The 27,564-nt window shown below is 36.7% G+C and overlaps 1 protein-coding gene across 13 annotated transcripts in view; it reads right to left on the bottom strand.

Annotated features, from left to right (window-relative positions):
- Positions 1–27,564, bottom strand: part of MAP2K5 (mitogen-activated protein kinase kinase 5) — a 275,190-nt gene that overhangs the window by 180,139 nt on the left and 67,487 nt on the right. For all 13 annotated transcript variants that reach the window (XM_021100479.1, XM_021100474.1, XM_021100477.1 and 10 more), the window contains exon 9: positions 3,380–3,419. In XM_021100479.1, coding sequence (XP_020956138.1) covers positions 3,380–3,419 — 40 coding nt within the window. The remainder of the gene's footprint in view (positions 1–3,379; positions 3,420–27,564) is intronic.

Genomic DNA, 27,564 nt, shown 5'->3' with positions numbered 1-27,564 from the left:
GAAAATCCCCAAACTAAATAACATTGCTAAGATTTAAAGAAAAATTCTCTCTGTTATGAAGAAATGACAACGTTTCTTTTTCTTAGGTCATGACTATGATATAAGCAAAATGGTTTCTGCTTTCCCTACCAAGAAGCTAAGGACTAAACAAAAAGTTTAAACACAATAATCATAGCTACTCAAATCATTCATTCACTCTTTGAGCAGCTAGTGTGTGATTTTACAGAATCAAGGGGTACAAAGTGAATACAATACAGTCCCTGCTCTGCAGATCAGTTTTATGGTCTGGTTAGTGAATTCCAGATTTGTGAAGTCACTGTTTTCATTTACTGAAAATCTCTAACAGCTCTTCTGAAAATGCGTCCTCTCTTTAAATGTGCTCTCTCTTTAAATGTGCTTTTCATCCTTCCCAGAAACAACTGTTAGTCCCTTGTCACACCAAACTAAATAATTATGTACAAGAGTTTTTTTTATCAGCCTAGGCTAAACATAATTCAAAATGTATGAACTTCTGAAAAATTATAGTGCACTTGCAAGGCCAAACAGTTTTTTGGAGTGATTTATAGCTGTGCTCCCCTCTCTTGGAGTGAATAACCTAAGTTGACTGTCTTTAAATACATCACTGGCAACAATCTAAGAGGGTTATTTGGGTTTTTGTGGGGGGGTTTTTTTTTGGCTTTTTAGGGCCGCACCTGCGTCATATGGAGGTTCCCAGGCTAGGGGTCTAATCAGAGCTGTTGCTGCTAGCCTAGGCCACAGCCACAGCAATGAGGGATCTTAGCGGAGTCTTCGACCTATACCACAGCTCACGGCAACACCAGAACCTTAACCCACTGAGTGTGGCCAGGGATCAAATCCACATCCTTATGGATGCTAGTCGGGTTCGCTAACTGCTGAGCCATGACAGGAACTCCAATCTAAGAGTTTTAAACAAAGAAATAACTAGATAAAAAGGAAACCGTGGAGTTTCCTGACTAGGATCCTAGGACACAGGGTCAATCCCTGGCCTTGCTCAGTGGGTTAAGGATCCAGGATTGCCGTGAGCTGTGGTGTAGGTCACAGGCGTGGCTAGGATCTGGTGTTGCTGTTGCTGTGGCATAGGCCAGCAGCTACAGCTCCAATTCCACCCCTGGCCTGGGAATCTCCATGTGCCACAGGTGCGGCCCTAAAAAGACCAAAAAAAAAAAAAAAAAGAAAGAAAGAAGAAAGAAACAATGCTGGAGTCAGATGGACACATCCTCTGAGTGAAGACGGAACTCATAAAGTAGAAAAAGACAACCCAGTGCTGAGGTGGATACAACAGAGCTGTACTTGCTCAGTGAACTCGGGGAAATACTGGGCTGAACCTTGCTTCTACAGTCTGGAAACTATCTGGACCTGAGGTTCTTCCTCTTTAAATGTGAGGCTATGACAGATAATCTCCAAGGATCTAGAATTTTGTGAACCTAGTTTGGCTAGAATATCAAAGAAAACATCCCAAGCGGGAGTGCTCCTGTAGCTCCTCACCAAAAGTTAATGGAGTTATTAAAACTAGACTTGATAAAATACATAACACATTCTAGGTGTGGTATGGAAAAAGAACTCTGGACTGCACGGTGGTCAGAAGACCTGAGTTTTAGTTTTGGTCTAACCCTACTAAAAAATACAACCAACTGCAATTTAACTGTTCCTATTCTTAGTTTCCTAGGTAAGATAAAAGATGCAGAAATATATACACTATGCAAGTGTTAGGGAAAGAGACTGAATTCTCACCATGGACAGCTAAGAAGGCATCTTAGAGGAGATGGAAATCAAAGGGATGAGCAATAGTAATAACTGGTATGAAGGATGCATGGTGTAGCAGAGGACATGTGCTTTGGGGGACATGTTAGAGCCAGACGGATTTTGTTTTATATCTTGGCCTTGCTCTTCTCATTGTCCAAGGTGTGACCTAAAATCTAAAATATATAGGCTTACTTTATAGTTTTAAGGATTAATGATAATAATTATAAAGAATCTAGCATAATACCTGGCATATAATAGTCATTCAAAAAATAATAATAAAAGCTTTCATTATTAACAGCTCAGAGAATGGAGATAAATGGCATAACAGAAATAACACTCAGGCAAAATAGAGGATGTGGCTGTAAAGGTAGGTAAGGGCCTATGTGTAGAGTGCCAGACCAATTTGTGGGGAGAGTGAGGAACAAAGTAGGCCTGACCAGTTTGTTAGCTAAGAGCCCAGTTTGGAAGTGGAGTTCTATGGAATTGGACTTGAGGTAGTGTGGGGTTCAATCAGTGGTGCAATTCAAGAGAGCCCATTATGGAAATACGAAATAAAATGATGGGGTGATCAAGCATCCAACAGCAGATGCCAGATATTAAATCCAAAATAGTGTAGCAGGACTAGGATCTTGGAGTATAGCAGTTATAGGGTATACATTATGAACAGGATGGAAACAAGTGAGGAGCATCTCAGATAACTGCCTAGAATATCCCTGAGTTATGTGCTTCACTCTACTCGGGGGCAGGGTGCTAGGGTATTTCAGGATGCCGTAAAGATGTAAAGAAGCGAGGCAGACATGGTAGGCTTTATGTTGTATGCTGCTAGAGCTGGGGGAAGAGGAGTGCCAAGAAAACAACATATCAGATCTGGGATTCAACCAGTGGCAGACTAAAAGATACAGTGAGGAAGTTTATAATAGGCCAGGTAGGAGTCCTGATACAAGTCCAAGGCAATAAGGGCAAGAATAGAAAGAAAGTGACACACGGATGCAATTCAGGGAAAATTTCTGACAGGATATGGCAGATGAAAGAAAGGAGTGAATGACTACTAAGATTTTGAGCTTTAGGATGAGGAAGAGAGTGATGTCACTGAGCAGGGAATGCAGAAATAAGTGTGAGTGACAATGATAAGAATCATAAGGAGTTCCTGTCGTGGCTCAGTGGTTAACGAATCTGACTAGGAACCATGATGTTGCAGGTTCGGTCCCTGGTCTTGCTCAGGGGGTTAAGGATCTGGCATTGCCGTGAACTGTGGTGTAGATCAAAGACATGGCTCAGATCCTGCATTGCTGTGGCTGTGGTATAGGCCGGTGGCTACAGCTCTGATCCGACCCTTTGCCTAGGAACCTCCATATGCTGTGGGTGCAGCCCTAGAAAAGACCAAAAAAAAAAAATCACAATACAAGGAGCTTATAATTGAACATTTGGAGGCACTAAAAAGACCTTCAGGAGCTTGAATGTCATGACAGGGCCAGAGCTTCCACCACCCAAACCTTAATCTATTTTATTTCCTCTCTGACAATATCTGTGACTCAAGCTAAGGGGAGTAGGAATGGGAGGAAAATGGTAAGCCTCAAAAACTTCATGAGTTTCATAAAATATATCCAGCACTTACCTTTACAGCTAATATTTTCCCACTTGGAACATGATATGCTCTATGGAAAGAAAAAAAATAACAAAATCACTTAGGATCAGTAAATAACCTACATAATGGTTAAGGACATAAATGTAAATCAGAATAAATCCACAGCAAGGGGATATATAATACTTTCAAAGAACAATAACAGTAGTATTTATATTTCTATTTAGTTTAATGGTTTACACAGTGATTCATCATATATTATCTTAAAATTGTCATCTAAGATAATGCTGGTATGATTATCCACTTTTTAGAGCCAAGAACTCTGAAACATAGAGAAATTAAGCAGCAATGAAAGAAATTAAGCAATGGCACAAAGCCAGTAAGAGGCAGAACTAGATACCAAACCCAAGTCTTCTGGCTCCAGATCCCTTATGACATACTGTCATTGTTTCGGGGGAGTCTTCTGTAGCTCTCTACTAAGCACTGTACAACTACAAGAAAGGGTGAGTTTTCCTTTTGTTTCAATTATATAGATATAGATATATAAACTATATCCCCACATTTCATCAAAATAATCTCAAAACAAATGGAACTAGCTATGGCCTAGGATATAAATTCACGTAAGAAGTCGCAGAGTGACATGACTCAAGTATGTGGTTCATCTTTTCCTAAAGCTGGCATCTCTCAATATTAAAAAAGCCTTAGAACAGAGAAAAGCCTGAATTATCAGATACAGTGAAGTAATTACATTTTAACTCAAGCAATATGCATAGACAAAACTACAATTCAAAAAAATACATGCATCCATATGTTCACAGCAGCACTATTCACAATAACCAAGACTTGGAAACAACCTAAATGTCCACTGACAGATAAATGGATTAAGAAGATGTGGGACATATACACAATGGCATACTACTCAGTCATAAAAAAGAATGAAATAATGCCATTTGCAATAACATGGATGCAACTAGAGAGTCTCATACTAAGTGAAGTCAGAAAGAGAAAGACAAACACTGTATGATATCACTTACATCTGGAATATAAAATACAGCACAAATGAACCTATCTATAGAACAAAAAAAGACTCAGAGACATGGAGAATAGACTTGTGGTTGCCAAGGGGAAGGGGGATGGAGTAGGATGGGAATGGGAGTTTAGGATTAGTAGATGGCAAACTATTACATTTAGAATGGATAAGCAATGAGATCCTACTGTATAGCACAGGGAACTATATCCAATCACTTCTGATAGAACATGATAGAAGATAATATGAGAAAAAGAATGCATATGTATGTATTACTGGGTCACTCTGCTATACAGCAGAAATTGACAGAACATACTTAAATCAACCATACTTTAATAAAATTTTGGGGAGTTCCCATCATGGCACAGAGGAAATGATTCTGACTAGGAACCATGAGGTTGCAGGTTCGATCCCTGGCCTCACTTAGTGGGTTAAGGATCTGGTGTTGCCACGAGCTGTAGTGTAGATCGCAGACGCAGCTCAGATACGGCATTGCTGTGGCTCTGGCACAGGCTGGCAGCTGTAGCTCCCATTAGACCCCTAGCCTGGGACTTTCCATATGCCGTGGGTGTAGCCCTAAAAAGCAATAAATAAATAAATAAATATTTTAAAAATAAATTTTTTAAAAGGAATATGAATACATTCACTTATGAAAAAGAGTAAGAATAAGGTTTGTAGAAATAAAATACCATTATATCTCATCAAGACCTTTTGTATTTCAATGAAATGTGTACACATGTGCTGCAAGGACTGCACATTCTGACCACTATCCAAAAACAATCTGCTATATGTAAAATTTTCAGGAGTTCCTGCCATGGCTCAGTGGTTAACGAATCCGACTAGGAACCATGAGGTTGTGGGTTCCATCCCTGGCCTCGCTCCATGGGTTAAGGATCCAGTATTGCCATGAGCTGTGGTGTAGGTCACAGATATGGCTCAGATCCCACGTTGTTGTGGCTGTGGAGTAGGCCAGCAGCGATGGCTCCGACTGGACCCCTAGCCTGTGAACCTCCATATGCCACGGGAGCGGCCCTAAAAATGGCAAGAAAACAAGAAAATAAATAAAAATTTCAAAAAAAAAAAATCACGTAACACAAACAAGCAAATCCATGTATGTATAAAGAAACAAATTAGTTTGGAAGAACTAAAATCTTGCTCCATAAATGATCTTGCATATTAGCCAAGACTGAACTGGTCTTCCTTTCATCCAGCTAGCATTACGATATAAGTGGGATAGGGAAGATGTGGGGGAATGGAATTTATTAGCCTTTAAGGATTCCCTATCCTCACATGCCAAATTGCAAAAAATATTTACCAGGCTCCCAATTTTTACTGGGTAAAGGCCTAGTAGCAAAATTCATTTATTTTTAGGATTTTTTTATTGATAAATAATTGACATGTAATATTATTACATTAGTTTCAGGTGTGCAACATGATTCAATATTTGTATATATTGTGAAATGATCACCATTTTAGGTCTAGTGACATCTATTGTCACACACAGTTTAAAAAAATTGCTTTTGCAGCAACATACATGGAACTAGAGACTGTTATACGAAGTGAAGTAAGTCAGAAAAAGAAAAATACCATATGATATCACTTATATCTGGAATCTAAATATGACACAAATGAACCTTTCCACAGAAAAGAAACTCATGGACATGGAGAACAGACTTGTGGTTGCCAAGGGGGAGGGGGAGGGGGCAGGATGGACTGGGAGTCTGGGGTTAATGCAAAGTATTTGCATTTGGAGTGGATAAGCAATGAGATCCTTCTATATAGCACAAGGAAGTATATCCAATCACTTGCGATGGAACATGATGGAGGATAATGTGAGAAAAAGAATGTATGTATATATGTATGACTAGGCAACTTTGATGTACAGTAGAAATTGACAGAACACTGTAAATCAACTATAATGGAAAAAATAAAAATCATAAAATTAAAAAATTGCTTATTCATAAAAGAAACAAAACATATATTCCACTATTATCAAAATGAGAACATCATTTTCTGTTGTTTTAGCAGAAATAAATTTGTTTTGGCTCTGACAAATTTTGAAAACAGCTTTATTAGGTATAATAATGTATGATAAAATTCACTCATTTTAAGTGTATAATTAAAGAGTAAATTTACAGAGTGGTGGAATCATTGACAAGTATTTTGAAAGTGACTAACTTATGGAAATGGTTCAGTTATTAAGAACCTACAAGTACTTGTAACTTTTCATATATAAAATGCTACAATTTCAAGTAAAACTAAGAAAAGCATATATACCAATATATACACCTATGCCCATATATATGAGTGTTATAAAAAATTCATTCTGCTTTTCCTACTTGAGTGAACAAAGATAAGGCCAATTATGGAAGGTAGACTTAGTCTTTACCAATTAATTGTAGAGAAATTCAGGTATATCTCACTTAAAGAAAAGGCAAGGTTATAAAAGTTGGTAACTATTTACTTTACCAAACAGTACTTTAATCTGTATAAATGTCTAAAGACTTCCTCTAAATACTAACCTCCCAAGTAGATATAAATATATCTAAATTACAAAACTTAAATTTAAAAAAATTTATATTTTGCATAAAGCGGTATAACATTTTTAAAGTGGAACCCCTATATATATTACAGTGATTTCGCAACAAATTAACACTTTCCTATCTATGTTAACATTAGACTTTTACAATGTGAAACTATGTCATGATTTGATCATGACATATCTGAACTCATGTAATAAATTAATATATAAAAACCTACACTGTATGTTTTCTTAGTGCATGACAGGGAAGTTGTTAGACTAAGCCAATATGAAATGTGACTTGAAGGGATTTAGTAATTTTATTCCAGGTAATATAATATGTAACACTTAGTGATAGATTATTTTTCATCTTGAATATCATAGTTTCTTCCAATTTCAACATTTTAAAATACTGTATATTAGAATCACTAACCAAAGACTGAAATGTAAAGATAAATAGTTAAATGCATACACAAGGATTCAGAAGTTGTAAAAAGAACAGTGTTGTGATAAGGAACAAGAGAAGTGATAAGGAAATGATTAGCAAATAGTCTAGTAAGTGTACCACACTGGACAGTTTGGCAACTTAATTAGCCCATCAAGAAAACTGATATCTTTTCCAAAAGAAGGGTCTCCTATTACCAAGTGAATTAAAAGGGGACGCTTGATGATTTAATTATGATGCACACTAAATCATCCATGCCAGTGTGTGTTCCATCTCGAACAATAAAGATGCTGTATGTGGTTTGGTTTACAGTGCAAAAACAGTACCAATTTAACATTCAGTCATCAAGGAGAGGTTGAGGACAAAGAAATGCCAGGTATGGGTTGAGTGTGTCCCTAACTTTGCAAACGGCCTTGTACCCAGAGAAAAGGATTTGTTTACTTTCGATGGTTACTGCATCTCAATTGTCTTGACCTTCCTCAACACATTAACTGTAAAGTGATTAAAGAAGTTTGAATGGAAGGTTCTGGTTACACCAAAAGACAAGTATACACCTCTGCATTGTTTTAATTAACAGCTAACACTTCAAATTTGTTGTTGCCACAGTAATTACCTGTTCCAATGAGTGCATGGAAGAAGCATTTTTATGAGTTATTTTTAGTGCTGAGTCCTTGAGCATTCCATTATTTGTGATCAGCACAAAGCTTCTGGGAATAGTCCCAGCCCTTAAAATTGAGCACACAATATATACACATTTTAGGATTATAAAAGCTAAGTACCCTGGTATAAATTTTTTGAGTATTTAAAATAACAAGGAGACAAGTAAAAGAGAACATCTATACTTTCCATAGTTTCTTACTTTCCTTTTTCCATTTGGAAAATGATTCTAGATGACTGCACAAAAAAGGTGATACCAATCTTTAGTTTTGGTAGAATAAAGAATAGACGTAAGTATTGAGCAAGTAGGTAATATAGAGAATTGTCTAATCCATTCCTTTTACGTCAGAAATATCTAAAACCAAGCTTAAAAAAACTTATCCAAACTCACACAGTTAGTCAATGGCAAAGCCAAGACTGGAACTTAGGCAGAATATATACTTTTTAGGACCTAAAAAAAAAAATGTGGTGATGTTTAAGTTTTCTTAATTGCATTCTAGAGCAGGGAAACTCATAATTCAAAACTTACAAAGGTACTAACCTATTTCAGTCAGGTTCATCATACTGAAACTTTCCAAGGAAGGAAGGATTTTTGCAATCACTGCCAATCCTGATAAGGAGACAGAGAGTGAAGGGTGTAGGCTCTAAGTCACTGCACAGATTCTGATGTTAGCTCTGTCACTTGTGATCCGGGACTGTTACTAAACCTCATCTTGCCACATGTGCCTCAAGTCTGAAAAGGGGAAATTGGTCCCTATTTTACAGATTCACAAGGTTTGGTAAGATAATAATATAAGTGAAGCACTGAAGACAGGGGCTGGCACATAGTAAGGAGGCATTAAATGTTAGGAAACTAGAAAGATTTCAGGGTAACTAGGTGTTTATAAGAGTAAAATCTGCTAAAACAAACTGCAAGAACAGGAGTTACCTCTGTGCTTAAGAGTCAGGCTATGTGCCCTACAAACAAAAGGTTTAACTATGAAGGCTAGCAAAAAGCTGCAATATCACACATATTGTTAAGAAAAGCAAGTAATGTCACTTTATCTAATTTTTCAGGAGTTCCCTGGTGGCTCAAGAAGTTAAAGATCCATTGTTGTCATTGCTTAGAAACTTTAGCATGAAGTGGGTGTGGCCAAAAAAATTGAATATTTCTTTTCTAATATGCAGGAAAACTATCTTTAAGTATGACGTGCACTGTAGATCATAAATTTTCATATATGATGGTCCTTTATTATCCAGTTGTAAATATTTTTATTCTATTATGATGTATGAAATGACCCATAAATTACTGATATTTGCATTTTAAGTTCAAAATGGATGATAGGGTTAACCTATTACTGAATTCTAAACTAATAATTATAGTCAGAAAAAGTGATCTGTATGTTACAAACTTTACTAAATAAGACTTGCTTTTGTGTCCTAGTATATAATCAGTTCTTTAAAAATAAATTTTCTGTATGAGAAAATACTGTATATCCTCAATTTGAAAGACAAAGTGTGCTATAATCATGTAATCAGGAGTTCCTGCTGTGGCTTAAGGATAACAAACTTGACTAGTACCCATGAGGACATGGGTTTGATCCCTGGCCCCACTCAGTGGGTTAAGGATCCGGTGTTGCTCTGAGCTGCAGATGTGGCTCAGATCTTGTGTTGCTGTAGCTGTGGCATAGGCTGGCAGCTGCAGCTCCAATTCAACCCCTAGCCTGGGAACTTCCATATGCCACGGGTGCAGCTCTAAAAAAAAGAAAACAAAAAAATCATGTGATCATCATATTAACTGTGATATTAAAATTTCCTATATTCTTAGTAATTTTTGTCTGGTTGATTGATTACTGAGAGACATTCTCCCACTATGACTGTGGGCTTAGCAAACTTTACTTGCAATTCTTTCAAGTTTTTGCTTTATGTATTTTAAGCCTATGTTATTAGTTATATACAAGTTTAGGGCTATTATATATTCAAAGTTCTTTCCTTTTACCATCATAATACAGTAGTCCTTTCTATCACTATCCCTAAAAGAAAAACAAAAACAAAAAAAACCCTTTTTGCCTTGAAGTCTGTTTGTCTTATATTAATATAACCACAACAGCTTTCTATTGATTAGTCTTTGCTGGTATCTTTCCCCCCAAACCTCTTCCTTTCAACCCTTCTCTGTCTTTATGTGTGAGGAATATATCTTAAAATAGTACAGACAGCAGATAATTGCATCTTTTAAAGTTCCATCTGACCAATCTACTCACAGGCAATATTAGTTTATTTATATTTAATGTAATTATTGATATACATGGATTTATTTCTACCACTTTAGTCATTTACTTTACACTGCCCCCTCTGTCTCCCTCACAATATTAGTTTATTTCTCCTTTATTCCTTTTATTTGTTTTGAAGTTATACATTCATTATCTTTCAGTTGTTACCTATACATTTTTAAATCATACCTGACTTAACAAAACATGCAGTTAATCACTACTGATATTCTTCTCTCAATATAAAAATCTTATAATGCTCTAATTCTAATCATGTCTTCTGATGTTATTTTGTCCAATCTTTTTATTTGACTTTTTTTTTTTCGCTTTTTAGGGCTGCACCTGTGGCATATGGGGGTTCCCAGGCTAGGGATTCAATTGGAGCTACAGCTGCCAGCCTACACCACAGCCACAGCAACATCAGATCTGAGCCATGTCTGTGACCTACACCACAGCACACAGCAACACCGGATCCCTAATCCACTGAGTGAGGCCAGGGATTGAAACTGCAACCTCATGGTTCCTAATCGGATTCATTTCCACTATGCCATGACAGGAATTCCTGACTTCATTTTTTGTCTCTAAATTAATCACTAAAATTGTTTTTTATATAGACATGTTTAAACAGCCACCATTCCTTCTTCCATTTTGTCCCTTTCTGGATTCAAGTGAATTAATTTTCTTTCTACATAAAGTATTTTCCTCAGTAATAAACTAACTCTTCCCCCTTACCTATCCGTCTATTTCTCTGTCCCTCTGTCTACACATGCAGACACACACTTATATTTCTTTTACATTCATTTCTGAAGATGTATTTATTTTGCCCTTATTCTTGAATGATAGCTTAACTGAGAAAATTATTTCCTTTCTATTGTTTGAGGATAAAATGTTTTTCAGCCTTTATTTTTGTTGTTAAAAGTTTGCTTTAGGAGTTCCCGTCGTGGCGCAGTGGTTAACGAATCCGACTAGGAACCATGAGGTTGCGGGTTCGGTCCCTGCCCTTGCTCAGTGGGTTAACGATCCGGCGTTGCCGTGAGCTGTGGTGTAGGTTGCAGACGCGGCTCGGATCCCGAGTTGCTGTGGCTCTGGTGTAGGCCGGTGGCTACAGCTCCAATTGGACCCCTAGCCTGGGAACCTCCATATGCCGCGGGAGCAGCCCAAGAAATAGCAACAACAACAACAACAACAGCAACAACAAAAAGACAAAAAAAAAAAAAAAAAAAAAGTTGGCTTTACTCAATTTGCTGGCCAATAAATGCCACTGACATTCCTTAGATGGAGAAGTGACATGATCAGACCTTAACTTTAAAATCTTTACTCTGGCTGCAGATTATCACAATAAGACTGGAAAGGAGGAGAAACTAGAGAGAGGAAAGAGCACTTAGAAACCTGTTACAGTAGTCTATGTAAGAAGTAGTGATATGAAGTGCCTTCTCTTATATATGGATAAGGGAAAATAGAGTTAAAAAAAGACCTTGGCCAGAAAGAATTTATGAAACATGGTAATGAGGAAGATGAATCTAAAATTTTAAGCTAAGATGATAGGCAAATTATAGAATTTATTAACAAAAATAAAATAATCTTACTTAGTCAGCTTTAGACTATATAATCCTGCACTTTTTAGCTCCATGAGGGCAGAGATCATATCCACTTTATTCAACACTGTATATATAGTATCTACCACAATACTTAGCATACAATAGATATTCAAATACTTTCAAGCTAATAAATAAATGAGGTAGTCAGGAGAAGGGAAAATGAAATGGGGAACTAACAATTCCTAAGAGTCCACAGAATTATTCTGATTTCCATATGGTGATGTTGTATATGTCATATTTTATAGATAATAATAAAAACAGGCTCAGGAATAGTATGGTATTAAGAAACTCACTCAAGCTAATAAGAATTCATGAGTGGCAGCAGATATAGGATTCAAATATGGGTCTGTTTCAATTCAACCCTTGTGCTCTTTCTGGTATAGACAGAGTATAAACAGAGAACGATTTGAAAAAAGTACACTTCAGGATATTGTAAATGTTGAAAGTGGGATTCAGAAAAAGAACACATTAAAACTTCACCTACCAGGTTCCCTACTCTGTGGTTTTGTGGTTGAATTTATCCACTGACATCAACTACTCTGATGTCTTATGATACTTTACATGTTACTTACTATTATAAATTATTATTTTTCTTCAAAATTTGTCAAGTAACTTCATTAGCGTATGCTTTATTTAACTATATTATAAACTCTGATTACCAAACTATATCGTAAATTCTTAATATAGGGTCCATGTCTTATCCTACTTTAAATTTCAAAGCCAGGGTCAAGGTCCATTTTGCTGATTGCTATATCCCTAACTTCTAACACAGAATACGACACACTCTCCTCTTAGGCACTTAGCTTATATATTTAATAAATAATTCATGTCTTCAACTGCCCAGCACTACACTGGGCATTGTGGACAGAACAAAGGAAAAAAACAGAAAAAGTCCCTGCTCTCCTGAAGCTTACTTTCTAATGGAGGAAGACTGACAATAATAAAAAAAAAAAAAATACAGTATGTTGGGTAGTAGAAGCGGAATGAAAAATAGTAAAGGTAGGTATGTAGAAAATGACCAAGATTAGGGGCATTTTTTTTTTTTAATATTACTGGTAAGAGGAGATTAGGGAATTCTTTTCTCATCAGGTTATATTTGAGCAATAAGGGAACACAGATTTAGATAACTCAAAAAAGAGGACTTCAGAGAGAGGAAATGTTAAGTTCAAAGGCCCTAAGGTGGAAGTGTGTGTTTGACATGTGTGTGGAATTGGAATAGGCAAGAGGGCTAGTTGTGGGAGACGAGATCAGAAAGGTAAGGGGAAGACAGATTGAGCAATACCATTAAGGCCATGCTGAGGACTTTGGCAATCCTTCTGAGTAATATAAAAAGCCATAGGGTCAGGAGAGAGCTTATATTTTAGGAATCATTTTAGCTGCTGGGTAGAAAGAACATCTTGAAGGAAAGCAAGAATAGAAACTAGGAGAGTAGTTGGGAGGCTACTGCAATAATCCCAGCAAGAGATAATAGAGGCTTGGTATAGGATGGTAGGCAAAAAAAGGTTAGCTTGTTGAAATAGTTTTGAGGAAAGATTAACAAGATTAACATGATTTGTGGGTTAATATGATGGATGGTCTGAAAGAAAAATAAGGAGTAAGAATAACTACAAGGTTTTTGTCCTGAGTAACTTGCAAAATAGAGTTTCCATTTATTCAGATTGGAAAACCTGTGGAAGAAGCAGGTTTCAGAGGAAATAAGGCTAGTTTGGGGTAACTTTGAAATGCCTAAAAGATATTCAACTGGTCATTAGATATGAGTCTGAAGTTCAGGAAAGAGGACAGGGCTGGAGACAGACTTTTGGGCTTCACCAATATATAAATGAGATGGAAAAGCCATGGAAATACAAAATTTAGGAATTAAGTTAAAGACTGGACCCAAGTCATTCTAAATCCAGAAGTAAGAAAGATGAGAGGGAACCAGTAAAGAGGATAAGAAGGTGCAGAAAGTTCAATCAGTAACAGAATCCAGAGAATGGTGGTACCTGAGGCCCTAAATGGTGGTATTACACCTCCCATACTGCCAAGTGCAATAACTTACAGAGTAAGTCCTAAAAGAACATGTAACTGATTTCAAAAGCAATATTTGGGGACAAATGTAATTAATCCTATTATGTGCTATTTGAAATTTTAAATACAGATGTAGTACAATACACACAAGGCTAGAGGTGTACTTACCTTCAACCAAATCCTGATGAGAATGTATTGACATACCATTCCAAAAAATAAACTTTTATACCAATCTTTAAAAGTGAGTAAGGAAAAAAGAAAAATTTAAAAACAAAACGTTAAAAAGTCCTACCTTCACAGAGGACATAAGGGAGAAACAACCTGTGTTCACAATTCAACATCTGGACTCCCACAGAAATTTATGTCATGTGTAAGATCAATTGCATCTGTATTTTACAATGTTTACTGAAATTATTTATGCTTAGAATTTCAAATTCTAGGAGAACCAAAAAAATATGAATCATCCCAGCTGACTCTCGTTCACAAAATAAATAACCTAGAGCTGATCATATATTTTCTGATAAAGCCTGTACAATCTTATACAATTAAAGTAGGCACTAATTTCTGTGGCACTATTCTGCATATTAATTTCTGAACACATTCTAATCAAATTACTTTAAATTATGAGGAGAAAGAATTTATAATAAGGAATATCTGTGCTTCTCTAGTGATTCTCTTATAATTTAAGAATGTAGGGACTGACCTGACTGTAAATATTTCATATTTCAGCATAACTGATAAATGACACTTTGTTACCAAAATGGTCATCATGAGTAAGAAAATATCTTTCTTTTTTTTTTCCTCTTGAAGCAAGGATCTCAAAAGGAATTGCATGTATGATGACTTTTAATCATGACGGCAAAACAAGAACACTAAAATGACAGCCTTGCCAATGCCCTATGAAGGGAACAGGCAATTCTTTCATACACCATGTGGAATAAATGCCACTGACTTAAAGTTCCACTTCTCACATAGCACACCTCATAAAAGGTTAGTGAAAAGAGGGACACAATTACTCTATGAATTATTTATAGAGCATTATCAATTGTTGGAAATTCTCCAAGTGAATGGGATACCTAACAATCTAGTCACTAAAATGGTGAAAGCAGTAGTTAAGCTTTGGCTTAAGAAAAACATGCATACCCAAACAAAACAAAAATCTTTAGTTATCTTGTGAGATCAATTAAAAAAAAAAAACCCTCGATGTTGCCTTTTAATACAATGATATGTAATTTGTCTTATTGCTTGATCTTTTTGTTCTCTTGGTAAATTTCTTTGGGGGTGGATTTTACCAATATGTCACATACTAAAATAGCCATCCACGGGAAAAAATTCAAACAGTTTCAGGGAAATCAACACTGACAGTTGTTGCTTCCATAATAGATAAACACATTAGCCAGGCTCTAGCTGTTAAAATAGGAAATCCAAAGTAAACAGCAGTTGTAAAAAGCTTTTATATAAACTGTACTAGTTCAAACAGCAGCCTATGCCAACCTTCCTTCTGCCTAAAAACTCATTACAGATGCTTGACTACTGATTGTGAAATAATTTATAGTTAAGCCACAGGGCTTCCTCGACTATTTAAGTATCAAATCAAACATGTTATTGGGTTACAGATATTAACAACTCTTTCAAGATGCTGATCATACATAGGGCTCATCAACCTAATATATAATATGGGGAACTTGCAAGGTGAGAAGAAGTTCTAGTCAGAGAAAAGTTACCATTATTCTACATTTTATCATTTCTTCTTCAATTTGTTTTGGTTATATACCTGCCTGCTTTAACTCCCACACCTGCCTCAAAGTTAATGTGGTCATCACTGCCTCCATATTTCATCCTTAAGTTGATGCAGCCTGATTCAAGCCTTTAGCACTCAACTGGAGTAACTTATAATATATGGCCTGAATACCTTTGAGATCAAGGAAGCTACAGCCATAGTGATCTCTTGACCAAAGCTTCTGACAAAATACAATGGGCAAAGAGAGGCAAGAAATATAAAGCCTAAAGATAAGAATAATTCAATAAAGAAAGAAATGGAGTAGTTAGGCAATATATGTGGAGGAAAAACAGGAGTATAATGAGGATTAACTAGCTGGGAAACTTCTCTCCTGAAATAGCTTGATTATAATATAGTCTCTGCTCACAGTTTCTTGGGGGAAAGCTAATAATAAATCACTTTCCCAAATCAGACACAAAAACAGCTATTTCAGAAAACCTCTTACTAGTTAATAATCGACTGTGCTTTGTAGTTTATCAAAGGTTTTTTAATATAAGGAAGCTATTAAATTTGTATTAAAAATTAATAAGGTAGATATTATTATCCCCACTTTATAGATAAGGATATGCTTGGTGAGGTTAACAACTGTTTCATGATTTTTATCTCTCAAGCTTTGGAGTGGGATGTAGATTCAAGTCTTCTAAAGCCAAATCCAATGCATGTCCCAACACGCCTCTGTGAACATAAACTGGTTGTTTCTAGATCTTCCAATTCCAGTTGTCTTCAAGGTTCTTTAGGTATGGTCAGTGTTGGATTTTAAAAAGCAATACGGAAAATCGATTGAATGACTCACTTTTCAGAGTTGCATTAACTTTTTCAGGCCACTGGGGTACAATTTACTAAATTACCTCTCCTAGAACACTAAATAGTACCCTAGTGGGTCAAAGAGTAAATGCACCTCTGAAAAGTGAGCCATTTATCCCCTTCTTCCCTGTAGTACCAGATGTAATATGTCCCCTATGACAGAAATATTAACCCATTTCCATTAAAAACCCAAGAAATTGTCCCACACTAGAGAAAATGAGTATGAGGAAGCCTCCCTGAGAGAGTGAGAGGAAAAAAAAAAAAAAAAAGCAAAAATCTCTTCAATAATCCTGCTCACTATTCTGTTGAAAAGTCAACATGTACTTATATGAAAATACTGGTCTTTCATTCACCGGTGATTGATTTTAGTCAAGATCTCGAAACAGAATAAAAAATACAAATTCAAAGCTGATGTTTTTTGTGAGCAGATGCATAGGACATCATGATGTCTAGTTTCACCCTGTACTACAGTATTTAAAAAATAAGCTCAATCATTCATCTTGCTTCTGAAATATATATCACAAAACAGTTGTTCTTTCACATGTCATTATGCTACAAGTTATCCCCTTAACAAAAAAAAAATTCTTGTTTATAACAAGTAAGTACATTATTATTTCTAATCTCTATAAAGGCAAAAGCCTCTGAATACATTTCTGAGTTACCTCAGGAATAGCTATTGAGTGATTTAACAGTTGCCGGATACCTTAATAAAGCCAAACTTCACGTTTTCAGCACTGTTAGTCCCTTACTCTTCTGGAAGATGGCTATGCAATGAAAATAAGACAACTTTAATTTAAGAATCATCCAGCTTCTAATTAAACTGCCATAGGCAGCTGGTTGGATAAGTTTTAATCAGTTTCAATCACCTATTGATTGGTATACTGAAGCCTAAAAAATTAAAAGTAAAAGATGATTGGGGAATTGTCCCATCTCAGAACAACAGTAGAGGCCTCTGTAAATAACTCCTCTTTTAACCATCAGCTAAATGAACACTTCAATACTGCAGTACAAAGTCTTCTGCAAAATTACTTTAACTAACAAGCAGAAATTTATCAGCTTCAGCCAAAATCAATGCTGAAATCAATTTGAACACTGGTTGTGTCTAAAGGGGCTCATTGGCAATTTAGGGAAATTACACCATGTAAATGCCTGTGCTTTAATTGAACAGTTTCATCAACTAGGCTGTGATTGCTGTCCATTCATTTATTTACTTTCGCTGCAGCTACCATTCTGCAAAGGAATGGCTTTTGTCAGGCTGGAGAGAGGCACTTTATCTTCATTTTGTGCACTTTTGTGCATAACAGACTTCCTGAAACTGGCGTATCATGACCAGGGTCAAACAAACCAGCAGGGACTTTTTGCTTTAACATTAAAAACTGAATAACATTCAAACTATCATCATACCTTCCACCATCTGAGTACAGTTACCTTTAAACCCAATGATAAGGAAAAATTTGTGCCTTTGTGTTACAGACAACAAGATAAAGTATTTGGATTCTAAACTCAATTCTACTATGTTCTTCTTTTTGAGGTATCTGTAGTGACTTGCAAAAATATATAAATTGTATTAGAAGATACTCTTCAAAAACTGAGCAACATTTTGTTTTACAAAGTCCTTTGAGATTAGTCAAAAGGAGGTGCTATTCTCCCACCCACTCAGGAGATGAAGGCTTAAAGATGTCACATATATTTTTAAAGTAAGATTGACAAGAGGAAAAAGGGAGAGGAGTTCATGTGGGAGGAGGAAAACAAACTTGCTTATAAAAGCCAGCAGCCAAAAAAACCTACAAGATTCTAAGGATGATTTAAAAACACACAAAGCATTCACAAAATCATGGGCAATGAAGAAACCCAAAGACATAATTTCTGGAGAATCATATGCTGAAATGACTTAAGTGTGGAGAGAGGCATTAACATTTTTAACACGAATCAGTTACTTCAAAGATTACAAATTCCAGAGAGGGGAGGAAGAAAGAAGACAGCTGTTTGTTCATATAGTCATCTATAAGGTACATGTGCCTGACACAAGAAATAAAAATAAAAATAAAAATACAGAACACGGAGTTCCCGTCGTGGCGCAGTGGTTAACGAATCCGACTAGGAACCATGAGGTTGCGGGTTCGGTCCCTGCCCTTGCTCAGTGGGTTAACGATCCGGCGTTGCCGTGAGCTGTGGTGTAGGTTGCAGACGCGGCTCGGATCCCGAGTTGCTGTGGCTCTGGTGTAGGCCGGTGGCTACAGCTCCAATTGGACCCCTAGCCTGGGAACCTCCATATGCCGCGGGAGCGGCCCAAGAAATAGCAACAACAACAACAACAAAAAAAGGACAAAAGACAAAATAAATAAATAAATAAATAAATAAAAAACCAAAAAACGTGCTTTAAAAAAAAAAAAAATACAGAACACAACTGCAGTATATTTTCTAGAAAATGGCAGCAGAAATTTTTAGGCCTTCACAAACTCTGCTTATCTTGGCACCTCACAGAATCAAAACCTAATTATTTACTAGGAAGGGCTTCAAGAAGGGACCAAGAAGTAAAAAAGGATGCATTTCAGTGGTGGTTCTAGCTCCTGTTTTGCTTCAATGCCTCAGGGAAATACCTTAATTTTGGTGTTTCAGTTTCATCACAGCTCAAATGCAGATGGTGATACCTACTCTACCCGGCTACATTCCAATGCTGCTGGGGGATAATCCTGGGCATGCGATAGGAGAGCCCACGTTGGAAAAAGAAACAGCCATTATGATTCTGAGCCTCTCTTGTGTCCTGGGTATGTGAAGGCACACAGGGCCTTAAAACATTTTAATAGGCTTCCAGAGAAGCAGGGAAACTTCTCATTTGCCTTTTCTGACAGTTAACCCAGGTGTTATACTCTGCTACACTAAGATGTATCTTTAAAAGTTAAAATGAAGAGATAAATGGTGTATACAAACTTAGCACATGTGTTTATGGTAAAAATTCATTCTGAAATTTTATCCCATTTGTCATTTTCTCTACCACTATAAAGTTTCATTGGCTATATATTTTGTTGCTGAGACAATGTAAAAAATATTTTATTCATAATTTTTAGGTAACTTTTCTGAAAGCTTAATTATAGTTTAATCTGAGCTTTATGTTTATTGACTAAGTATATACTGTTACATTTTGCTGCTAGAGTTAGCAATTGTAACAGAATCAGTATGTTTTAGAACCTTACACAATACATATTTTCCAAACACACAAAGCTTGTTGAAATGCCATATTGATTGTGCCCTAAAGCAAGTTCTAATTTTGACTGAACATTTTTCATTTCATTATTTGAATTCACAAAACAACACGAACTCTGCTTTCAGCAATAATATTGTATATTCTTTTGCTTTCTTTTATAATAATGACCAAGAAAAGTATGGAAATTTTAGGGCCAAAAAAAATACTACATCACACTTAAAAATCAAAATACTGTTCAAAAAATGTTATGCTTAATACCTACAGCCCAAGTCTCTTTTGCTATTCCCCCCTCTAATTTGGTAATCTGCTCCTCTGACTCGGCTTTAGTGCACAAATAGGAAACTAAATGTATTTCACTCCACTAAGGCAGCAGTTTAATAGACACATGGTCTCTGATATCAAAGTAACCAACAACAGAGCAATAAAAAAAAATGTGGCAGAAAGTTATATACAGTAAATGCCTTTTGGACTTTCCAGTGAATTATTTTTCAAAAAAAGCAATTTAAGTAAATACCCTAGACGCTATGGTATACAAATATTTGCTTGTACTATATGCCAACCAGGAGCTTACAATTTTCTAACACATCAGATACCATAAAATAGCTAAAAAATAATAATTTTTTTATAAATCAAGAAATGCACCACTTCCACTAGCACAACCATATGATTAATCTAGGGATTCAATTATTAACCTCAAAGTTTTTGATAAGTAATGAGACCCAAAGGATAGACCAAATAACAGGTTATGTTGCAATAATTTTGTCAGCCAAGTAACGGTTGTTTTAACACCCACTAAAAAGCCTCTACAATTAACAACTAAAGATGGCGCATCACTGACTTTCAGGATTATCTATTAATTTATATATTGCAACCAAAAAAAATTTGGGTTAGAAATTAGAAAACTTAGCACAAATGGCAAACTGAAAAACCATGGCTGGAGAAGTAGGCCCAAGTACTGATCTAGGTATCAGGACAAATTTAAGGAGTACAACTTGCAGTTTTGATATTGAGTTCTAGTCTTGATTTGTCCTTGGGCATGCCACTTAAAGTTTCCAAGCTTTATCTTTCTCACTGGTAAAAAGGGGGTAACCATACCAACCAATGCCTTCTTAGCAAGGATCCAGAGAGGCCTCAAAGATCCTACATGATCAGGACTCTGTCCACTCTCCCCTGAGCTAGCTCTACTCCAACCACACTCCTAGATACAAATATTCCTACCCAGCTTAGGGCATCTGTTAGATGGCTCCCTGTGCCTGGAAGGTTCTCCCTTCATATTCTCCCAAAACTGGCTCCTTCCTGTCCTCCAGGTCTCAGCTCAAACATCCCCCATCCCTCAGGTAAGCCTTGCTGAGCACCTATTTTACATTCTTCACAGCACTTGAAAGGTCTGCTATCATCTTCCTTCCTTGATTACTGTCTGTCTACACCCCCACCCCCACCCCTGCCTCTGCGTGACCTCCAGAAGCACAGGGAACTTGCCCATCTTGTTCACTACTGGATCGCATGTGTTTAGAACAGTCCTTGGCACAGAGTTGCTCTTGGTGAGTATCTGTTCAGTGAATATACAATAAGACAAAATCTAAAAGTATGAAACCAAATGATCTAACATTAAGATTTTTATGGTAGCTGAATGTTGAATTTCATTTTGGAACTTTAGACTTGGAAGTCATCAATGCAGTCATTTCATGTCCAGTCTAGGTAGGAATTCTTTTCTTGGCAATTCTGAATACTAAGCCATATCATTCTGCTTGAGTTAGAAAGGTTCATCCCCTCCCAGTACCACCCAGCAATGCACAACACTTTGTGTCCATCTTTAAGCAGTGAAGACTTGGCCTCTGCAGATTAATTCCTAAGACACTAAGTACCTACAGTAGGTAAGGTGCAGTGCTGGGCCCTGGGAGGCTGCCCACTTAGATTACCTCTAGGGAGGACAGTCCAGTGAGAAGAACAATAGGAAGAATACACGGCTCACTCTATAACTAAAGGAAGACTGTCACAGACACATTCAAGACAAGCAATTTGAGTGGGCCTTTAGAATACAAAGCAAACCTGTCCTCTGTCGATGGGAATGCCCATCAGACTTTAAGTCAGTTGTCATGGGATCCATTAATTTTCTCTTCTTGAGATAAAAGTCAGCCAATTCCTCTGACCACTTCTCACCTCAAATAACATTTCCTCCATGAGGCCCTTCCTAATTCTTCCTGAGGAAGGAGCTAAAAGTCATCACTTCTTCCTCAGCCCCCAGGGCCTGTGTACCACACAGAGAGACATGTTACCTGTGGCTAGAGCTTCTCCATGGACTTGCACACAGGTCCATTAAGAGCCTGGCTGTCCCAAACAGCGGATAACTGCTCTCCACACAGCACAGGCTCAGAACATACCCCACTAATGAGTGGATGATTGGACAGACACAATTTCCCAGACCCCTTTTTATTCTCTCCATGCTCTTCTAAGTGGTCTATGAACTGTCCACATCTCTCTACAAATTCATTACCCAAATTGGACACATAAATCCAAAAGTTGCATATTGTAAGATAAAGTCAAGCCCAAATATTATACCCTCCTAATGCAGCCAGAGAACAGATTTCAGTGGAAACTAGATCTCCTCCACCCTATAAAAACAGAATGCTAATGCTTATCTGTTCACAACCACTTCTGTTGGGAACTTTAAATTTCTTCATAAAGCATTTTTATTAAAATAAAATATTAGAACAAGTCTTGCCACCTCAAAACTGTTTCTCCCTAGAAGGAGATAGTGTTGAAATACTTAGATTCAGCAAATTCTTACTTGAAATATTACCATAATGTATTGATTTTTTACCAGACTCAATTGACTGAAAAGTTGTTTGTATAGCAATATTGGCCAAACCAATATACTAGAACCATTCTGTTACCCATAGTAATCAAGTGCATTTCTGAAGTATAATTATACTGTCATAAAAACAAAGCCAAGATACCCTTTTCCAAGCAATAAAACAACAGGGGCTATAAAACAGGAAGAAGAAAAGGCCAAATAAACGAGATTTTTTAAAATGAAATTTAGTGTCTTTCAAACCCACCACCGCCTCCTCTTCCTTCCCTTAAGCCAAGGTTAGCAGAAAATGATCAATACTTCAATCTCAATAAACTATTTCAATAATAGTTAATTCGGGTGGAAACAGAGTCTGAAAATCTGCTCAGCGACCTGTGACATCCTGTCATGTTGGTTGGATGCCAATAATCCATCATTGCCATAATGGATATGAGCATCTGTGAAGTTATGGAAACGTGGAGGTGGGGCAGAAAAGTGGGAAAGGTGTTGAGAATCAGGAGCTCAGGTTCATTCCTTAGATTCTAATCAATACCATACCCCATTATTGTATGAAACAAACCTCTAACGGTGAATGCTGGGAGAGGGAGCGAGGAAAGCATACATAATTAATTTTGACAGATACTCATTGATTTTCTGAAAATATTAATATCTTTGCTAGTCACATGATACTATAATACAACCCAGTCATACACAAGTATTTAATTTTACATTAAGATGATGTCTCATTTGCTTGTCTAAAATATGATTTTGGTGCAAGAAAAAGACTTCATTTGATTGGAAATTTAAAGTTAAAATAAATCAAACAATCACCCTAGCTCTTGGGTCAATATCAAAACCATTTAAAAACTACTCATAATTTATGGGATGCACTTCAGGGAAAAAACAAAGGAGTAGGGTCATTGAAACAGTTGTTAGAGAAGGTGGGGTCAGACCTATGGCTTTTTGGTTTGGCACCGTCCTTTCTGATGAAAAAGTGAGAGTTTTTCTGGGCATTAGGTAGTTCCCAATATTTTCATCAAGCACTCCATCTGTTATGTTTTTCCCTCAGGAATTCCATGTTTTAATATATTTTGTTTACTAAACAGCATTTAATCAGATAACTCATGTATTTTCTCATTTTCTACAACTGACCACTACAGCTTCTAATTTTCATGAAATAAATCATGTTAACTGTAATGAGTTGACATAATCCAGCCCCCAAACAAAGACATCATGTTTCACTTAGCCTATACAGCCATATCACAAGGGCAGAATACAATTTAACAGTTCACATGATCTAAGTTATCGTCTCCAAGGACATCCTCAACCTATTGCCCAACAATATTTCATAAAGTAGATAATACTTCATAAACTAGGAAAGGAAGAAAGACCAACACTTTTGAAAATTATTATCCCCCCCTCTTCTCTTGTCTCTAGATATGGTCAAATTAATTTCTAAATAATGATATATACCCAATCTTCAAAACACCATGTAGTCAGCACATACACTACCAATTATACCACTGAGAAAACTCTACCCCAAACTCAGGTTAGACCCTTTACTGTAGGAAGCAGCAGAATGTAGAAAATTCACTAGTGTTTTCAAATACCTACAGATTAGAATACATGGCCAAAAAGCTGACAACTTGAGCCTTAGCCTGAATAATCTGCATTAAGGAAAAAATTAATATAAAAGATGATCCTTGAGTGCTTGTTGGCTAACTGACTTAGAATGGTTTAAGTCCTAAGAGTTAGATTTTACTTCATTTCTGGACCCAAAGCTTATGCAACTCCATTAAACAATGCACTGGAGTTCCTGTCGTGGCTCAAGGGAAACAAATCTAAGAACCATGAGGTTGCGGGTTCCATCCCTGGCATCGCCCAATGGGTTAAGGATCCGGTGTTGCTGTGAGCTGTGGTGGAGGTTGCAGACGTGACTTGGATCCTACATTGCTGTGGCTGTGGCACAGGCTGGCGGCTACAGCTCCAATTCTACCCCTAGCCTGGGAAACTCCATATGCCATGAGCGTGACCCTAAAAAGCAAACAAAACAAAACAACTAATGCACTGAGGGAGCAAAGAACCTGAGTGCCTAGCCTTGATTATCACAGAATGTTTCCAAAGTAACTGGGCCTGCTAAGTACTTTCATTTCCATGTGTCCTACTACTCAAGAAAAAAGGACAGTAACTAGAATGTTGGGGTAATGGATACCAAATACTCAAAAGTTTTAACATTTAAAGAATATTAACCATTTAGGGAGTTCCCATCGTGGCGCAGTGGTTAACGAATCCGACTAGGAACCATGAAGTTGCGGGTTCGATCCCTGCCCTTGCTCAGTGGGTTAACGATCCGGCGTTGCCGTGAGCTGTGGTGTAGGTTGCAGACACGGCTTGGATCCAGCGTTGCTGTGGCCCTGGTATAGGCCAGTGGCTACAGCTCCGATTAGACCCCTAGCCTGGGAACTTCCATATGCTGCGGGAGTGGCCCAAGAAATGGCAAAAAGACAAAAAAAAAAAAAAAAAAAAAGAATATTAACCATTTAAATATATGCCTTTAGTTTAGAAATCCCTATTCTTCTAGGTGAATGTTCTAAAACAATTATGTAGCCTGAAATTATGCCACCTCTAAAACTAGCTAGATATGGGGAAGATCCAATTAAAGAGCTCTACTAAAACCTGCTTGGAAAAAACCTCCATGTGCCTCATTCTCATTCCAGCCAACATGAATAAAGCATCTATTCTATCCTTAGGACTGTGCTGGGTACACTAGAAAATACAAGGAAACACAATGGACCCTGCTCGACCTTGAGAAACAACACTGCCTCGGGGAAAAACAGAGAGTGAAAGGAAGAGATGCTGTGTAGAGTGCTGGCTTTGCCACATGAATATGAGCCCTACTGGCAAAATAGGCTTAACATCATACCAACTGTTCTATAGCAATTTGAAAATAAGCCATGATAAAAGAGAAAACACCTTGAAACTTTGAGAAAATCATTATATTTAAAATAATATATAAGATACAACAATAAATCATATTCATGGGGCACCTAGAGAATAAAAGGACACACAGAAGTATACTGTAATGTATCATAATATAAAATAGAATTTTTTAAAGCTAATTTAACACAACTCTAATTCTATGAGCTATTTACATATGTTCCTTAAAAAAAAAAAGACTCTCATGGCGATACACCTTCTACCTGGAATCTAACAAATGGCACAAATGAACCTTTCTACTGAAAAGAAACTCATGGACTGGAAAACAGACTTTTTTTTTGCCAGATTGGAGGGGAGGGTGCGGGAAGGACTGGGATTTGGGGGGGGGGGAATAGATGCAAACACTTGCACTTGGAGTGGGTAAGCAATGAGATCCTAATGTATAGCCCAGGGAACTATACCCAGTCACTTTTTTTTGGAACAAGATGGAGGATAAAGTGAGAAAAAGAATATGTATATACATGTATGACTGATTCACTTTGCTGTTAAAGAGAAATTGAGCACTATAAATCAGGTATAATGGAAGTAAAAAATGATTAAAAAAAAAAAAAAAGAATCCCATGGCCAAGGAAGCATAGGAAACCAAGGAATTAACAATTTTTCTATTTTTTCTATCATGGGTACCACCATGACCAGTAGCTAACATTCAGTGTCAGTCACAGTGCTAAGCCTTTTCTATGGAATATCTCATTTAACCTCATAGTGACTTTATAATTTAAATATTATCATTCTCATTTTACACATGGAGACACTGAGGTAGAAGGCTTTATGTAACTTTCCCAAGGTCATACAGCTGGTTAGTGGCAGATAGAGGATTCAAACCCAGAGCCCCGACATTTAACCACAACACATATTGCTCTCCACTTTTCCAAAGTTTTTAAAATTTACTGTGAATCCATCAGAAGGGAATAGAACATATGTTTCCTAATTTATTTATTTATGTATTTTTTGGGAGCAACTTGCAGCATTTTGGGAAATGGAGCAATAATTACAATGCATTCACTCCTTTTCCTAAATTATTCTTCTTCCTAGGCTTGGGTTAAACTCTAAAGTATTTCCTTTATGATCTATTTCAAAATAGTAAGCCTGGAGATACCACAACTTAAAATTACCTGTATAGATCACTATCATAATAATAGCTCAGTAGGTGACTACACACAAATCCACATTTGGTTTAAATGTCTGGGCCTATAACTTCATATTGTATAATTGAGGAGAACATCCAGACTTAAAGGATGAAAATGTGATCAACTATTAAATAATATACATGCAGTTACATGATATCATATCCTTTGAAATTCATATCTCATAAAGTGGAGCAAATAAGAATGAAGTATTAAACTTTTGCTTTGTATTTATTAGCTTTATTATTCTTTGTAAGAAAAAAATTAAATAGACCCATTAGGCAGTTTTGTCACCAATGAATGCATTTTCCAATATTTTCTTCATCTAGTTTATGTAGCATAGCCTATAATGTAATCATTTTTGTTTGAAAAAAATCACAGTTTTTATAGTTAACACCATTAAGGTAAACTTAGCTAGGAGAAAGTCAATCATAACATATCAAACACTTAGTTTTATAGAGAATTTAGTAAAGTGGCTTTTCATTTCTTGATGATTATGCCATTTCTCTGTGCTGGACTAAAAACCAGGGATATGAGAACAATACAAACTGAAGGCCAGACAGAAATGAAAGCCATTGATCAATGACTGATCAAGTGATTATGCAATTTGATATCTTCATGTTCTTCATGTTCTCTCCCCTTAAGAATCACCGAGGCAGTAAGTGAAATGTTTTCTTTTTATAAGAAATCTGCTATATAAAGTATTAAATGATCATGATACTGCCATTCACCCTCCATAAACAACCACTATCAAAAACATACTAAATCAACATAAAGAGCAGACTTGTGGCTGCCAAGGGGAAGGAGTGAGGAGGTGGGATGGACTAGGAATCTGGAGTTAGTAGATATAAATTATTACATTTAGAATGGATAAGCAATGAGATCCTACCATATAGCACAGAAAACTATATCCAGTCTCTTGGACTAGACCATGGTGGAAGATAACATAAGAAAAAGAGTGTGTGTGTTGGGGGGGGTCACTTTGCCATAGAGCAAAAATCAGCATGATACTGTAA

This window comes from Sus scrofa, chromosome 1 (genome assembly GCF_000003025.6).
Source record: "Sus scrofa isolate TJ Tabasco breed Duroc chromosome 1, Sscrofa11.1, whole genome shotgun sequence".
NCBI lineage: Eukaryota > Metazoa > Chordata > Mammalia > Artiodactyla > Suidae > Sus > Sus scrofa.
The sequence above is the reverse complement of the archived record's forward strand: the minus strand, read 5'-3'. Positions and strand labels throughout refer to the sequence as shown.